Source organism: Neoarius graeffei, chromosome 2, assembly GCF_027579695.1.
Source record: "Neoarius graeffei isolate fNeoGra1 chromosome 2, fNeoGra1.pri, whole genome shotgun sequence".
Taxonomy (NCBI): domain Eukaryota; kingdom Metazoa; phylum Chordata; class Actinopteri; order Siluriformes; family Ariidae; genus Neoarius; species Neoarius graeffei.
This window is the reverse complement of record NC_083570.1, coordinates 75,045,298-75,063,748: the sequence shown is the minus strand read 5'-3', so window position 1 is coordinate 75,063,748 and position 18,451 is coordinate 75,045,298. Positions and strand designations below refer to the sequence as shown.

The window sequence follows — 18,451 nt, the reverse complement described above, 5'->3', positions numbered from 1 at the left end:
GGGGATATTGTGCTCTCAGAGCACTCTTGGTGGTTTTTTTTTTTTTTATGCCATCATTCAAAGTTTCATCAGTGATATCAGATTTATTCTGTGGGGTTGCAGGTGTGCATGGAAAGAAGAGAGCATGTTTTTCATCCATCACACTTTTTTTTTTACAGCTCATAAATTCCTTTTGGGGCGGCACGGTGGTGTAGTGGTTAGCGCTGTCGCCTCACAGCAAGAAGGTCTGGGTTCGAGCCCCGTGGCCGGCGAGGGCCTTTCTGTGTGGAGTTTGCATGTTCTCCCCGTGTCCGCATGGGTTTCCTCCGGGTGCTCCGGTTTCCCCCACAGTCCAAAGACATGCAGGTTAGGTTAACTGGTGACTCTAAATTGAGCATAGGTGTGAATGTGAGTGTGAATGGTTGTCTGTGTCTATGTGTCAGCCCTGTGATGACCTGGCGACTTGTCCAGGGTGTACCCCGCCTTTCGCCTGTAGTTAGCTGGGATAGGCTCCAGCTTGCCTGCGACCCTGTAGAACAGGATAAAACGGCTACAGATAATGAGATGAGATGAGATAAATTCCTTTTAAAGTTAATATAAAACATGGCCCGAAATTACATTACCCCCCCCCCCACACACACACACACACACACATTCAGTCTGATTATTGTTTATCCGCTGCATGTGGAATCTTTCAGGTGGTTTTTCTATTCTTTAAAACTGCCTTAACTGTGTTGGGCCTCGTCTCGTCTCGTCTTCTTCCGCTTATCCGGGACCGGGTCGCAGAGGCAGCAGTCTAAGCATGGAAGCCCAAACTTCCCTTTCCCCAGACACCTCGGCCAGCTCCTCGGGAAGAACACCGATGCGTTCCCAGGCCAGCCGAGAGACATAGTCCCTCCAGCGTGTCCTGGGTCTTCCCCGGGGCCTCCTCCCGGGGGGACATGCCTGGAAAACCTCCCCAGGGAGGCGTCCAGGAGGCATCCGAAAAAGATGCCCGAGCCACCTCAGCTGGTTCCTCTCGATGTGGAGGAGCAGCGGCTCTACTCCGAGCTCCTCCCGAGTGACTGTGCTTCTCACCCTATCTCTAAGGGAGCGCCCAGCCACCCTGCGAAGGAAACTCATTTCAGCCGCTTGTATCCGCGATCTTGTTCTTTCTGTCATTACCCAAAGCTCATGACCGCCCCAGTGCATGCTGAAGGTCCTGGTTTGAAGAAGCCAACAGGACAACATCATCCGCAAAAAGCAGAGATGAAATCCTGTGGTTCTCAAACAGGATTCCTTCCGGCCCCTGGCTGCGCCTAGAAATTCTGTCCATAAAAATTATGAACAGAACCGGTGACAAAGGGCAGCCCTGCCGGAGTCCAACATGCACTGGGAACAGGTCTGACTTACTGCCGGCAATGCGAACCAGACTCCTGCTCCATTCGTACAGGGACCGGACAGCCCTTAGCAAAGAGCCCCGAACCCCATACTCCCGAAGCACCCCCCACAGAATACCACGGGGGACACGGTCGAATGCCTTCTCCAGATCCACAAAGCACATGTGGACTGGTTGGGCAAACTCCCATGAACCCTCGAGCACCCTATGAAGGGTATAGAGCTGGTCCAGTGTTCCGCGACCAGGACGAAAACCGCATTGTTCCTCCTGGATCCGAGGTTCGACTATTGGTCAAATTCTCCTCTCCAGTACCCTGGAGTAAACTTTCCCTGGGAGGCTGAGAAGTGTGATTCCCCTATAATTGGAGCACACTCTCCGGTCCCCTTTCTTAAAAAGAGGGACCACCACCCCAGTCTGCCACTCCAGAGGCACTGTCCCCGACCGCCACGCGATGTTGCAGAGGCGTGTCAACCAAGACAGCCCCACAACATCCAGAGACTTGAGATACTCAGGGCGGATCTCATCCACCCCCGGTGCCTTGCCACCGAGGAGCTTGCAAACCACCTCAGTGACTTCGGCTTGGGTAATGGACGAGTCCACCTCTGAGTCATCAGCCTCAGTCTCCTCAGTGGAAGACATGACGGTGGGATTGAGGAGATCCTCAAAGTATTCCTTCCACCGCCCGACAATGTCCCCAGTCAAGGTCAACAGCTCCCCACCCGCACTGTAAACAGTGTTGGCAGAGTACTGCTTCCCCCTCCTGAGGCGCCGGACGGTTTGCCAGAATTTCTTCGAGGCCGACCGATAGTCCTTCTCCATGGCCTCCCCGAACTCCTCCCAGTTCCGAGTTTTTGCCTCCGCAACTGCCCGAGCTGCAGCACACCTGGCCTGCCGATACCCGTCGGCTGCCTCAGGAGTCCCGGAGGTCAACATGGCCCGATAGGACTCCTTCAGCTTGACGGCATCCCTTACTTCCGGTGTCCACCACCGGGTTCGGGGATTGCCGCCACGACAGGCACCGGAGACCTTGCGGCCACAGCTCCGAACAGCTGCGTCCACAATGGAGGTAGAGAACATGGTCCACTCAGACTCAATGTCCCCCGCCTCCCTCGGAAGCTGAGAAAAGCTCTCCCGGAGGTGGGAGTTAAAGACCTCCCCAACAGAGTGCTCGGCCAGACGTTCCCAGCAGACCCTCACTATATGTTTAGGCCTGCCAGGTCTGTCCAGCTTCCTCCTCCGCCAGCGTATCCAATTCACCACCAGGTGGTGATCAGTTGACAGCTCAGCCCCTCTCTTCACCCGAGTGTCCAAGACATAGGGCCGGAGATCAGATGAAACGACTACAAAGTCGATCATCGACCTCCGACCTAAGGTGTCCTGGTGCCACGTACACTTATGGACACCCCTATGCTCGAACATGGTGTTCGTTATGGACAAACCGTGACTAGCACAGAAGTCCAATAACAAAACACCACTCGGGTTCAGATCGGGGAGGCCGTTCCTCCCAACCACACCCCTCCAGGTGTCACTGTCGTTGCCCACGTGAGCATTGAAGTCCCCCAGTAGCACAATGGAGTCCCCAGTCTGAGCACCCCTCAGTACCTCTCCCAGGGACTCCAAGAAGGCCGGATACTCTATACTGCTATTTGGCCCGTAGGCACAAACAACAGCAAGAGCCCTCTCCCCAATCCGAAGGCGCAGAGAGGCGACCCTCTCATTCACTGGGGTAAACTCCAACACATGGCGGCTGAGCTGGGGAGCTATAAGCAAGCCCACACCAGCCCGCCGCCGCTCACCACGGGCGACTCCAGAGAAGTGGAAAGTCCAGCCCCTCTCGAGGAGCTGGGTTCCAGAGCCCAAGCTATGCGTGGAGGTGAGCCCGACTATCTCTAGCCGGTACCTCTCAACCTCCCGCACAAGCTCAGGCTCCTTTCCCCCCAGCGAAGTGACAGTCCATGTCCCAACAGCCAGCCGCTGTGTCCGGGGATCAGGTCGTCGAGGCCCCTGCCTTCGACTGCCACCCAATCCACATTGCACCAAACCCCTACTGCTACCTCTGTGGGTGGTGAACCCACAGGAGTGTGTTGGGCCTGAAAACAGTTTTTCACACAGCGCTGTCTGCCTCAATTCACTATCGTACTACATTCTACCCACAAACACGTGCTCTTACTTTGACACGTTTCTGTTGTTGGTTAAGTAAAAACACGCCGAAAATAAAAATCCACAATGATGATCAATAATCTGTCATCTACAGTATCAAGGAGAGATTATCCACTGATGCAAGGGCTGGTGTGGGCATAAACTGTGTTTGGGAAGTGCAAATCCACAACAACAGAAAGTGAATGATGTGTCGAGTATGATATTACTGTGCAGTCCGCTTGTGCGGTCAGAGTACCAGCGTCCTAATATTACACAACCTTCCCATAAAGATGGTAAAGTTACCCCATCTGGAGAATAAGAATTAATAATTAATTCCTGGATTACTTAATAATTAATCATTGGATTCCATACAGTTTGATAGGAAGCCAAGAAACCTTATAGTTTTATAATTCAGTGTTGGTTTGTTTTTCCCTTGTGTGTATCGTACCCTCACAAAGCCTACCATGCAAACTTGAAGCAGTCGACTGTAATGGTGAACTTGATCCTTTGTAATCTGATTTAAGTATTTTATATTATAAAGTAGGGGCGGCACGGTGGTGTAGTGGTTAGCGCTGTCGCCTCACAGCAAGAAGGTCCTGGGTTCGAGCCCCGTGGCCGGCGAGGGCCTTTCTGTGCGGAGTTTGCATGTTCTCCCCGTGTCCGTGTGGGTTTCCTCCGGGTGCTCCGGTTTCCCCCACAGTCCAAAGACATGCAGGTTAGGTTAACTGGTGACTCTAAATTGACCGTAGGTGTGAATGTGAGTGTGAATGGTTGTCTGTGTCTATGTGTCAGCCCTGTGATGACCTGGCGACTTGTCCAGGGTGTACCCCGCCTTTCGCCCGTAGTCAGCTGGGATAGGCTCCAGCTTGCCTGCGACCCTGTAGAAGGATAAAGCGGCTAGAGATAATGAGATGAGATGAGATATTATAAAGTAGGGGCGGCACGGTGGTGTAGTGGTTAGCGCTGTCGCCTCACAGCAAGAAGGTCCTGGGTTCGAGCCCCGTGGCCGGCGAGGGCCTTTCTGTGTGGAGTTTGCATGTTCTCCCCGTGTCCGCGTGGGTTTCCTCCGGGTGCTCCGGTTTCCCCCACAGTCCAAAGACATGCAGGTTAGGTTAACTGGTGACTCTAAATTGACCGTAGGTGTGAATGTGAGTGTGAATGGTTGTCTGTGTCTATGTGTCAGCCCTGTGATGACCTGGCGACTTGTCCAGGGTGTACCCCGCCTTTCGCCCGTAGTCAGCTGGGATAGGCTCCAGCTTGCCTGCGACCCTGTAGAAGGATAAAGCGGCTAGAGATAATGAGATGAGATGAGATATTATAAAGTATGAAATGACTACCAGTTTGCTAGCATTACCATTACCTCCCATTAACATCTGCACACCTCCTCGTCCTCTTAGATCTTCTTCTTCTTCCATCAGTCTCGTTACACCTCCAGCTCGTTTGAAAACAATGGGGTTTAGAACCTTCTGTCGTGTCGCCCCTCATTTCTGGAGCTCGCTTCCTCATGACATTTTTTTTAAAGATTTTTTTGGGGCTTTTTTCACCTTTTATTGGATAGGACAGTGTAGAGACAGGAAATGAGCAGGAGAGTGAGAGAGACAGGGAGGGATCGGGAAATGACCTCGGGTCGGAATCGAACCTGGGTCCCCGGATTTATGGTATGGCGCCTTATCCACCTGAGCCACGATGCCCCCGCCTCATGACATTTTGGAATATTGATTCTCTTCCAACCTTTAAATCCCACCTTAAGATACACCTTTTCAAACTTGCCTATTCTGTCTGACTTCAGCATTTATGACCTTTTTAAATATATATATATTTTTTGTATTTTAGGCTGTGTATGTTGATATTGTGCATTGTAAGGTGTCCTTGAGTGTCTTGAAAGACACCTGTAAATAAAATGTATTATTATTATTGTTGCACCTGGCTACCAGTTAAATTTAAATGAGTCTAAAAAAGAAATAAAGGTTACACCATGTGCTATTTCCAAAAGCACACAGGAACATCTCGGGGGGGAAAAAAAAGCGCTCGGTCTTAAAGTGCCATTCCACCATTGGATGTATTCTTTGGCATAAAATACAATATATTTTGACAACATATATAAATGGTGTCACTAGACAGAGAAATCTTTTAGCTTCAAAATGATATATCAAACACAATTTTTTGACAACGACAAGTATATTAATTTTGCGACCAAAGTCACCTACCCTTTTAATTTCCGCGCGTGATGTCGTCGGCAGGTTCCCCTTCTTGTGTACCACGTGACGTGTGACGTGGCACATATTATCAGCAATGGCGGATAGAACGCGATAAAAATAATACCAATAAATCTAGCTAATACCAATAAATCTAGCTAACTGAAAGATTAACTCAAAATTTTTCGCAATTTTTTTGGCCCCCATATACGAGGAGAAATGACTCTCTCACTTTGGGGGTTTCCTGGTCTAAAAATAAACCGACACGTGGTACACAAGAAGGGGAACCTGCCGATGACATCACGTTTCACTACCGCGCGGAAATTAAAAGGGTAGGTGACTTTGGTCGCAAAATTAATATACTTGTCGTTGTCAAAAAATTATGTTTGATATATCATTTTGAACCTAAAAGATTTCTCTGTCTAGTCATGTTGTCATAAAATATATTGTATTTTATGCCAAAGAATACATCCAATGGTGGAATGGCACTTTAACATACAAATTCTGCCAAATAGCTTACAAAGGCTTTATAACTGCATTCAGGACATAACATTTTTCATCGTCTTCCTGTTAGAAATCCACCAACCGCCTTTTCTTCAAACCCTCCTGTTTATGCCAGACATATGAGATGTAACTGAACACAATTGTTGATCTATAGTACAGTGGAAAATGAATGTGGCGGGAAATGCTCAAGTTTCTTTCGAAAATCTGTATGGACCATGTGAACGATCTCAAATAAAGACCTGGACATGGCAAACAAATGTGTGTGAATGCAGAGCATCTTTACTACACGCCCTGCCCTCACACGGAGACGCACAGGAATTAGCTTTTGCTTGCTGAGTGTATTTGCTAGTGACAGATTTATTTTAAGGATAAACTCGGACCATTCTGACAATAGTGGATCATTTGGTCTCTAAACAAATACTAAAGCACTGCATTTGTGTTGCATGTGTGTGTTCAAGAAATAGAAGGATAGAAAACACCAAGCCTGTTATTCAGTTTCATAAAGTCACATTACAATTAATTAAAAAAAAGGACTAAAATGTACGTTCACTCGGGAACGAGCTGTTGCACCTTTTGTAACTTGTGTCTTTTATCTAGAAATATGCATGTAGTGTACTGTAATTTAAAGTGCATATCACGGGTAAATTCACAAATCTGGCTCCAGACTCCCTTGGGATTTTTCCAGATGCGTTTTGTTATTTTATTTTTTTCTGCTGTAGACAGATGGCGTTGTGCAAAATTACCCTTCTGGATGAGTGTGTAAAGAGACATACTTTCATATAAAAAAAAAAACGAAATTGGTCCAGAATATGCACTTTAAAGCTTTACTCTGTAAACTCAATACAGGCTGCTGATGTATCCTAAATCGTTTTTAAAGGTATACTACATCCATCTCATTATCTGTAGCCGCTTTATCCTGTTCTACAGGGTCGCAGGCAAGCTGGAGCCTATCCCAGCTGACTACGGGCGAAAGGCGGGGTACACCCTGGACAAGTCGCCAGGTCATCACAGGGCTGACACATAGACACAGACAACCATTCACACTCACATTCACACCTACGGTCAATTTAGAGTCACCAGTTAACCTAACCTGCATGTCTTTGGACTGTGGGGGAAACCGGAGCACCCGGAGGAAACCCACGCGGATACGGGGAGAACATGCAAACTCCACACAGAAAGGCCCTCGCCAGCTGCTGGGCTCAAACCCAGGGCCTTCTGGCTGTGAGGCGACAGTGCTAACCACTACACCACCGTGCCGCCCATATATGGAATTATGTGGTCAACAAAAAGTGCTTAAAAACAAAATGTTTTTCACATTGTAGATTCTTCAAAGTAGCCACATGTAACAACTCTCTGACTTGGCGACAGTGCTAACCACTACACCACCGTGCCGCCCTGGTATACTACGTATATCAGGATTTTTAGGTGCAAGAGAGATATTAACAGTACAACACGAGTACAACAACATTATATTCTATCCACATTCACTGGATATGAGCAATCGCGTGCTCTGATTGGCTGCTCTACTACTAGGCTATCAGCTCATATACTGTGAGTAGAGAAAAACAAAATGGCGGCGCGTGTTGCTGAACCAACTGAGGACAAAATAAAAACTCCCAAAAAATAAAAATCCCAAAAAATGCAAAAAAATAAAAATAAAAAAGGCAACAAAATGCGGAATAAAAGTATTTGATGGTAAGAATGTGTCTTTTTTATTTTTCAAGAATTATTATTATAATTATAGCATTTTTCACAAATTGCTACTGTCATTTCACCGATTTGTTTAAATACTAAGCGGAAATGATTTTGTCGGACATTTTGTGCAGTTTTTATGTATCGAATTTGCAAAAAATGCATATAAAAATGCTCTGTTTCTCAAAATCCAATGAATGTGGATAGAATAAAACAGTTATTCTACTCGATCTCATCGTACACGGCTTATAGCCAACTCGGTGCTACGCGTCTCGTCAGCTGTCAGCTCATGTACGACTCGATTTCGTGGAATAACTGTTAAATATCCCGTTCTCCAAGATAGCAGTATGCATAGTTATTAAAGTCTGAATGGACTTTTCTCAGCAACAGCGGAACAAAATATTTAGACAGATAAGGCGAGAAAACTCATTTGCAATGTCTGTGATATTTGTACAGCTCAAAACACTGCCAATGCACAAAACAAAGGCCAGTAACGCTAATTAAATAAGGAAAATCCAAACAGATTTCGTGAGTGTAATCAGCAGACTGTCGCATGCAACCAATTAATTTTGCACCAAATGCATAAACATGGTCGATGTTATAAGTAAGGAATTAAACACGATAGCTTTATGCTGTTGTAGGCAAATAAGCAGTCACTCCCTCGCCAGCTTTTCTTTTCTTCTGTCTTGAAGCTAATAAGAAAGAAAGAAACGCTGCCTGTGCTGCCAGGAAACCACAATGTCGTCTGGTGTGAAGACTTTCCCATGTCTAAGAACTTTTACCTCTGACTGTTACAAAGCACTGAAACCGGCGACGCCTTCTGTAAATAAACTAAAGAAACTTCTATTCACAGAAACCGTCACCGTATCAACAATCGCGCACACTTTTTTCATCTGGTTACGTGGAGTGTCATCAGTAGTGTAAGAGCTGCTGTTCTAGAAAATTACTCAACACCTTCTGACCAATCAGAATGGAGAATTCAGCAGAGGTGTGGTGTTGGGTTTGTCTAATCTGTACCACCTGTGTATGATAGTGAACGTGTGTGTGTGTGTGTGTGTTTCTTTCCTTTGAATGACATTGGCCTTTGTCTCAGTCGAGGCATACCTTAAGGATTTGGTGTGCCTGCACTGTGACCCTGTTTTCATTAGCACAGAGGATAAACTGTAACCGAATCAGGATACAGAGACTGCGGTTTCTGTAAACAAGCCCTGTTTAAGCTCAGCAGATGGAGACGAGGAGGGAAAAGTTGGCCCTGAATTAAAAGAATTAAACAAAAGGGGATGAAGAAATAAGGATGGAGGATGTGTGTGTGTGGCTGAACTTCCTCAAAGAGCGAGCCTTTAAAGTGCATATTCTGGACCAATTTCGGGGTTTTTTTTTATATGAAAGTATGTCCCTTTACACACTCATCCAGAAGGGTAATTTTGCACAAGGCCATCTGTCTACAGCAGAAAAAAATAAAATAACAAAACGCGTCTGGAAAAATCCCAAGGGAGTCTGGAGCCAGATTCGTGACGTCACCTGCGGAAGCGCCAGCAGGCTGTGCGAGCTTTGCATGGTTTCAGTGCACAGCCTGTGTAGGCCAAGCGCTCCCATTTCTCTCTCATTGTCCGGTCTTTTGGGAAACGATGAGTACTAATCCCATCAAGATTGGTGTTGCTACACCCTCCTACGATACAGCCATTAACCATTTTAATAATTACGTGATAACGTTGAAGAAACTTGCAGAAAACCACCAGGTCGTTTTCTCATAAACAAACCAGCGCTGGCGTAGGATTCAGAGGGAGGCGTCTCGCACGCGACGTCATGAAAATCACAAATGTTTGCTGGGAAATCCAAACGCCAAGTTTTTTCAGAGGCGGACCAATTCGCCTCAAATGGCTTGATTTCAACTGAATTTTTCTGGTATTGCGCAAGGTCAAAAAATTGCGCAAGATGTGACAGATATTTGATCAAAGTTTAATATAAAATAGGAGAATTACATTGATCTTGTTCCTGAATTTACCCATGATATGCACTTTAATGGCAGGAAGAAACCTGAAAAATAATGCCCCTGAAATATTATTCCCATACAAGAGTGGTGCACTACGGTCTTCCCGACTCTAATCAAGTTTTTTGTGTGTGTGAGTGTGAGATCCATGGCTTGGTATGTAAAGGTTATTAAAACTGCTAGAACTAGATCAATGTGATTGTTCTTTTCCTCTTATGTCCCACATCCCTGAAATGAATGAGTTCTACTTTGGAGCTAGCGTGCGAATGGCCACGGCTCATGCGCCTGCACGCCCGGCTACAGACATCAAGGCTCTGAATGAAGCTGGTAAAGAAAAGAAAAAGAGAACAGTAGCATTGTCTGTGTGCACCGGTTCAGACTGGACCCATCCTGCAATCCTTTACTGCTTCTCTTTAATTCAATTTCGGATTCGTTCGAGGGCAAAAAGAAAAGTATTAAAGCAGAAACAAAAAGGTTTTTGGTGTAGCAGACCGTGGTGTGTCATTACCGCTGCTGTTATTTTTGAAGTAGTGCACAAAGAAAAGGGAGGGCGTGAAAGAGGGGGGAAATTACTTGCCATAATACTCTGTGCATGGTCCTATTTTTAACTCGTACAAAAATCTGTGGGTTTTTTTTCTTTTGTTTTGCAGCAATCCAGTCCCTTTTAATTTAACCGCACAATGTAATTTGAATTCTAACGCATGCATTATTTTCGAAAGACACGAAAATCCTAAAATATTCAGATTTACAGATTGCACATAAAAGCCAAGACATGACCTGAGAGAGATTTATGGTTCTCGGTACGTTCTTTTATTTCTGTTTTATTAAAAGCTCCATTTAAATTAAAAAAAAACCCATCCATTGTAATGCGATTTGCATATCTCTTTTTAAAGTTTCATGATGGTGTCTCTCTCATTGTCTTTGTCTTTTGTGAGCAATGAGGAGGAAAAGGGCAGCGCTTGCTCTCGAGGTAAACTCACTTTCTTGTGGGCCCTCACACAGATTGTGTGTAACTCACGATGTGACCTTTCTGCTGGCTCGCCCATTTATCATTGCCACTGTTTTCCAGCGGATGTCTCTCAGAGACCTCGAGGATGATGTCTTTGTTGGTGCCATAGGCTGCCGAGACAGGAACAGAGAATGAACATCCACTCCTTCTGACACAGCTCTTTCATGGTGCTCAGGCACGCTGAGGAATGACTAGTGGAAGAGTGCTTAGACACACTTCCAGTGCTGGAGCAGAGGACAGCATGCTTTTGTTCTTTCTGAATCTATTGTCAAAGCTGCTAAATTATTGAAACCGCCACCATCGTAGCACATACAGTAGAAGATCTCACTGGACCTCTTCTTGCATTTATAATCGGGTCCATAAGCTAAAACCGGCTGGTTGATTGGGTGTTCGGCGCCTCGGTGCGTGCGTGTGGACATTTAATTAATGCGAGTTTAGGATATCAAATCAGTAGGACTCTATAGAGGTTGCCTACCCAGGCTCCTGTACCCCCTTCTTCAGCTGAGACTTGTATACCAGACGCTGAAGCGACACAAATCTGTCTTACTTATTGGCCTGCGTCTGATTTTAATTGGTGAGACTATGCACTTTGCTTGCATAATCAGGAACAAAGCGATAAATCCAGCCACTTTTATTTTCAGACTGAGGTCAGTTTTTATGTTACTGGAGCACAGCAGCATAAAAGCATTGTAGATTCCTTCCAGCTTTTTAACAAACTGGATAATTTGATGTTTTATTTATTGTTTTGGTAACTATACTGCGTAAGTTCTTTGCGGATCTTGCATATCAGATGTTTAGTAGTTCTTTTCCAGCAGTCATCGTGCGCTAGTTAGATAAGAACCCATGAACTTTATCGAGCCAGTTGTAGTTCCTGAACTACAGTCGCAGAAATTATTTCCTGTACTGGTCTGCAGATCTCGAACTCACGAGGTCGAGCGTGCAGTACTGAACCAAGCCGACTGGTCAAATGCAAGCTTCTAAAAGACCAGAGCTGGGTCCGAAATCACTCACTCATTCACTACTCCCTATATAGGGAATTCTATATAGAGGACTATATAGTGAGCTCATTGGTAAAATGAAAAAACGCTTTCGGACACTAGTCCGCCACGCCGTTACGGTATTTCCGTCATTAATGTCGCACAATTAAAATGTGCAAGATCAGTTGGCTGGTGGGTTTTGAAAATAATAAATACATGTATATTATTTACCAGCTTAAGGTGGGTCCGTATTGTGAAATACCGTGACCGAGGTCTTTAAAATACTGACGTCTCGGTCGGTATTTTCAAGGCAAGGCAAGTTTATTTATATAGTGCATTTCATACACAGTGGCAGTTCAATGTGCTTTACAGAGGTAAAAGCAAAACAGTAAACAATAGAAAATAAAATTACATAAAATAAAGGGGGAAGAAGAGAGAAAAATAAAAATAATATAAGAATTAAACAATAGTAGAAATAAAGTAATACAACCCCGATTCCAAAAAAGTTGGGACAAAGTACAAATTGTAAATAAAAACGGAATGCAATGATGTGGAAGTTTCAAAATTCCATATTTTATTCAGAATAGAACATAGATGACATATCAAATGTTTAAACTGAGAAAATGTATCATTTAAAGAGAAAAATTAGGTGATTTTAAATTTCATGACAGCAACACATCTCAAAAAAGTTGGGACAAGGCCATGTTTACCACTGTGAGACATCCCCTTTTCTCTTTACAACAGTCTGTAAATGTCTGGGGACTGAGGAGACAAGTTGCTCAAGTTTAGGGATAGGAATGTTAACCCATTCTTGTCTAATGTAGAATTCTAGTTGCTCAACTGTCTTAGGTCTTTTTTGTCGTATCTTCCATTTTATGATGCGCCAAATGTTTTCTATGGGTGAAAGATCTGGACTGCAGGCTGGCCAGTTCAGTACCCGGACCCTTCTTCTACGCAGCCATGATGCTGTAATTGATGCGGTATGTGGTTTGGCATTGTCATGTTGGAAAATGCAAGGTCTTCCCTGAAAGAGGCGTCTTCTGATGGGAACATATGTTGCTCTAGAACCTGGATATACCTTTCAGCATTGATGGTGTTTTTCCAGATGTGTAAGCTGCCCATGCCACACGCACTAATGCAACCCCATACCATCAGAGATGCAGGCTTCTGAACTGAGCACTGATAACAACTTGGGTCGTCCTTCTCCTCTTTAGTCCGAATGACACGGCGTCCCTGATTTCCATAAAGAACTTCAAATTTTGATTCGTCTGACCACAGAACAGTTTTCCACTTTGCCACAGTCCATTTTAAATGAGCCTTGGCCCAGAGAAGATGTCTGCGCTTCTGGATCATGTTTAGATACGGCTTCTTCTTTGAACTATAGAGTTTTAGCTGGCAACGGCGGATGGCACGGTGAATTGTGTTCACAGATAATGTTCTCTGGAAATATTCCTGAGCCCATTTTGTGATTTCCAATTGAGGTATTTCACCTGACGTCACAGGGTCATGTGACGCCCCGGTGTCCGCCATTTTGAAGGTCAAGCTAGCTAATGTCAACAACATAGTAGCTAGTATGTTACTGTAGCAATGTTTACGTTCAGTCATTTGGATGACTGTTAAAACCTTTCAGTCTCAAGTTTTTCCTTTACTGTATTTACTAGTTTACTGTAATTATGATCCGGCAGCTATTTACACCGGATCCAGTGTAAATAGCTGCCGGATCATAATTACAGTAAACTAGTAAATACAGTAAAGGAAAAACTTGAGACTGAAAGGTTTTAACAGTCATCCAAATGACTGAACGTAAACATTGCTACAGTAACATACCAGCTACTATGTTGTTGACTCTAGCTAGTGCTAACAGCTAGCTGCTAGTACACTGCTACAACACAGACACCGACCCTAATAATACAGTTCTTGGTCATTGCCTGGTAACAGCAAATTTATAACGGGCCATGTCTCAACAGACTAAGAAGTTATTTCAATGACATTTAATAACATTTTGTTTATCCTGAGGACCGAAAGTAAATGAAAATGTGAACAAACCTTAGCTGTAATCAGATGGCGACCACCGGCTCCAGGGACGACCCGCTGATGTAGGCATGTTACCCAGCCTGACACAAAATATTTGTAGGCATCCAAACTCTTATACGCTTTCAGATCAATACCTGTGTATGGCGATGGGTTTTTAATGACATAGGTATACAGATCATGTGGGCCGAAGTCAGGTAAAGGCGAGGGCTTCGTGTACTTCCGTACGTCAGTGAACAATCCTGGTGGAAGCAGGTAAACGTCGTTCTCTAAGCCTGCTAACCTAAATTTTTGCAAATACCTCTCCCTCTGCTTGCCCTGTAAATGCCCTACGTCGCTGGATAGTGAAGGTGTTTTCTGCATCTCGCTCCTTTTTCTTTTATGTTTTTCGTTTGTCGCCTTCCTCACATTCAAACTGATTCGAGCCGTGACGTCCAAAATGGCAGCCTAACGATGCATCACATGACTTGGTCACGTGGGTGAAAAACCTCAATACAGAAGCATGCCTGTATGTGATGCAGTGCCGTCTAAGGGCCCGAAGATCACGGGCACCCAGTATAACGACAGTGTTCACAGCGAAAGCGAGTTTTACTACCCTGAGGAAGAAGAAATAAAATAAAACATTTCAGGAGAAAGCTAAAAACCTGTAACTTGCTAATGCCGAGCAAAAACATGGCTGAATCCTGAATGACTCAATTTTGTATAAATAGGGGACTATATAGGCGGTAAAATGTTTTTTTTTTTTTTCCTGCCATGGAAGTGCACTTGTATACCGAGGAGGAAGCCATTTGCATTACAGCCGTGAATGAGGATTCAAAATGGCGCCTCGGCTCTATTTTCCCTTTCGGGCGCTCTCGTTTTCTGTTTGAATTTGGTAAAGAAAAACATAAATATATTATTTACCAGCTTAAGGTTGGTCCGTATGGTGAAATACCGCGACCTCGGCCCTGAATACTGACCTCGGCCCAGAGGGCCTCGCTCAGTACTTTCAAGACCTCGGTCACGGTATTTCACGATACGGATCTTCCAGCTGGTAAATTTCATATATGTATTTTTGTGATTAATCCATATTATACTGAGCGTATTTCCCACATTAATCAATACAAAGTACCTGCATCTTTCAGTTGTTTTAAATAAAGGCTGAATCCCTTGTTCTTTGCCGCTGCCTTTTATTAAATCAAATTTGAGGCTTTTGATTAATTCCTCGCTCTGCACTGTAACTTTTATTCTTGTATTTTGTCTGTCTTATTCTATTTTAGCTTATTTTCTATTTTCTTACTATGTTTAATTGTACTTGAATGTCTGTTTATAACGTGTCCGTTCACTTCAACACTCTACAATATTATTGCCATTTTCACACCACAACTTATAAACTTGTCTCGTGCCCTTTGTCATAAGGAAAAACAAACTACTTCTATACTCAATCTAAAATACTTAACGATCCTTATGAAACAGCTTCTACAGCTTTTCTTTCAGCGCAACCGCAATGCATGATGGTATATATTGCTTGGTTAGTGACCATTGGTTGTACACTACTTTTTCACAGTGCATTGTGGGATACTATGAGTCCACTATATAGGGTGTAATAATTCTCACTATACATTCGGACAGCACTACAAAATGGCGTCCTCACTATATAGTGAGTAGTGAGTGAGTTCGGACACAGCGCACATCTGTGTTTTTTTTTTTTTTTTTAAGAACTTACTAAGAGGAATATTAAGCACATTTCCTATGAAGACGTTAATAACAGCACAGGACTGCGTTTTGTACATACTTCTAGTAGCATCCTGCTAGTAGACATAAAACCTGCTGTGAGCTGAAGTGTTTCTTGCAGCTAGCACAGTTTAAAGTGTTGCATTCATATTAGCAACAGTTAATGACCAAGCAAAAAAAAAAAAAGTGAAATGTAGGGTGACCAGACGTCCCGGTTTTACCGGGACAGTCCCGATTTGGGGTTGTGTGTCCCGAGTCCCGACAAAAGTCTGTCGGGACACGGATATGTCCTGGTTTTCGCCACTCGCAACGTTTGCGACTGAGCAGCGTGGGAATCATTAGCGGAGAAATGTCTGCATTTACTATTTTGATGAATTGACAGGAATCACAAACTTTCCTGGTTACTGCCCCCTGGCCCTGTGGCATGGGTGTTTATTTAGCCACATTATTCCAGACAACAGAACGTGTTGCCATGCAACAATAAAATAAACATTAACTGGCGCGAATGTTCTTTGTCTAGCAGCTAGCAGCAGTAATGCCGCAGCAATTATGCCGAAAAGAAAATGTACTTTTCCAAAGATTTACAGGGCACCTACCCCTTCCTCCGAGAGGTGCAGAACAATGCGCTAGAAGCCTGCTGCACACACTGTAAGTGTTTTGTTCTTGTACTGAGTTGGGTAGCCTGTGTTGCAAATGCTGTGTGCTCCTGTGGGGGCTTTCCTCGGGCTGCCGCCCCTCTCCTCCTTTACTGCTGTTTCGTTTGAGTGTATATTTACGGAAGCCGCGAGAGGCCCTTCATATAATCTTTTTTTATTCACCTTGTTAGATAACGACATAATTAATTCAGGATCTCGAGAAAACAACACAACTAATTCGAGATCTTGAGAAAACAAAACCGTTATTCCGAGATCTCGAGAAAACAAAGCAATTATTTCATGATCTCAGCTGGATCACTGTATCTCCGTCGGTAGAGACGAAGCCGGGCCAGTCTTCTGCGGAGGTGCCGCGGACTAATTTTGAAATTATCCCTTATTAAAAGACTTAATGCAATCTCTCCCTGTGTCAACCCCTGATCAAAATATTGCCTTACTAGGTGATCAATTATTCCAGACATTCTAATGACCAAAGTTGTGTCTATACAGAATGAGAAATAGCCCCAAAGTCAGCATATCACAAGTCTCTTGGCGCACCTGAATGAACCATTTCTCAGCTGTTTACTCAAGATCATGAAATAATTGTTTTGTTTTCTCGAGATCTTGAATTAGTTATGGTGTTTTCTCGAGATCCTGAATTAATTATGTCGTTATCTCGGGATAACAAGGTGAATAAAAAAGGATTATATGAAGGGCCTCTCTCGGCTTCCGTAGTATATATTCTCAAATCACTTGTCTCTTTTTTGTTTCTGTTTAACATACCATTCTGACAGTTTGGCCATATTGCTGTGTTGAACAGCTTGTTCACTTCCATTAAAGTGTTCACTTTTGTACACATCTTCTTGCTTTATTCATTCAGTTGTGGGGAATGGTTAGTAAGGTTGATTCTGGCCTAGGCTATATTGAGGTCACATATCTACTTTTTAAGTTCATGCTATAGTGCATACAATTTTAGAGCTTTAGCCTACATGTGCATATGCATTCTTCTTGGTGTTCTCACAAACAGGGGAAATAAATCAGTTTAAATTTGGCCTATGGACATAGCCTGGCCTATTCTCAGCCATTACAAAATCTGTTGTCTGACCATAATTTAACTGATCTGTATGCTACTAGATAACAAAATGCCTGTTTGTTTTATTTCATGTGAGATGTTGATAAATGTGAGCTTCAACAAAATGATAAGAGCACCTCTCTGAGTGTCATGTTCACGTAAAAAAAAAAGGTGTGCGTGCACGAGCATGGTCACGCGCAAAAGTGTCCCGGTTTCAGACTAGGGAAATCTGGTCACCCTAGTGAAATGACACTATCACATTATTTGCTGCGTTTCTGGATTGTGCTTTGTCCTGAAATGTATTTATGCTGTGATGTTTACAGTAATGGAATGGAAATGTAAAACACACCGTTGTTTAGGAATGATGTTTAGGCTTTAAAACGGCGCAGAAAATCGCAAACCTGTGTATAAAGTGTCTACAGTAACTTTGGACATGGAGGCCTCTGGGAGATGCTGTATTGCTGTGCTCACGTCTCCTGTCGTCTTTTTCTTTCTTACAGCGAAGGTGAAGTCTAAGTGCGCCCCAACGTTCTTCGGCTGCGCTAATGGCGTCCACTGCATCATCGGCCGCTTCCGCTGCAACGGCTTCCGCGACTGCCCCGACGGTAGCGACGAGGACAACTGCAGTGAGTATCTGAGAGAAACTGCTGCCGCTGCCAATCCTCCAGGCCTGTCACACCCCATACAGAGCCACACTGACTCATCCGAAAATCCTTTTCTTACTGAAATGACAGGACAAAGCTAGTTCAGACATCTTGACTGTTTCCGGCTTCTGTGCATTGCTCCCGGGTGTGTTTTGAACTTTTTAGAGCAAAAGAGAGCGAATGCTTCCTGTTTCTTAGTTTTGAGCACTATTGTTGCTCTGCACAGCGACTTACAGTGGTGCTTGAAAGTTTGTGAACCCTTTAGAATTTTCTAGATTTCTGCATAAATATGACCTAAAATGTCATCAGATTTTCACACAAGTCCTAAAAGTAGATAAAGAGAACCCAGTTAAACAAATGAGACAAAAATATTATACTTGGTCATTTATTTATTGAGGAAAATTATCCAATATTACAAAGCTGTGAGTGGCAAAAGTATGTGAACCTCTAGGATTAGCAGTTAATTTGAAGGTGAAATTAGAGTCAGGTGTTTTCA

At 44.1% G+C, this 18,451-nt stretch overlaps 1 protein-coding gene across 2 annotated transcripts in view; it reads left to right on the top strand.

Moving 5' to 3' along the window:
* ldlrad3 (low density lipoprotein receptor class A domain containing 3) overlaps positions 1-18,451 on the top strand; it is a 259,864-nt gene that overhangs the window by 142,492 nt on the left and 98,921 nt on the right. For both annotated transcript variants that reach the window (XM_060914989.1, XM_060914988.1), the window contains exon 3: positions 17,812-17,937. In XM_060914989.1, the coding sequence (XP_060770972.1) occupies positions 17,812-17,937 (126 nt within the window). The remainder of the gene's footprint in view (positions 1-17,811; positions 17,938-18,451) is intronic.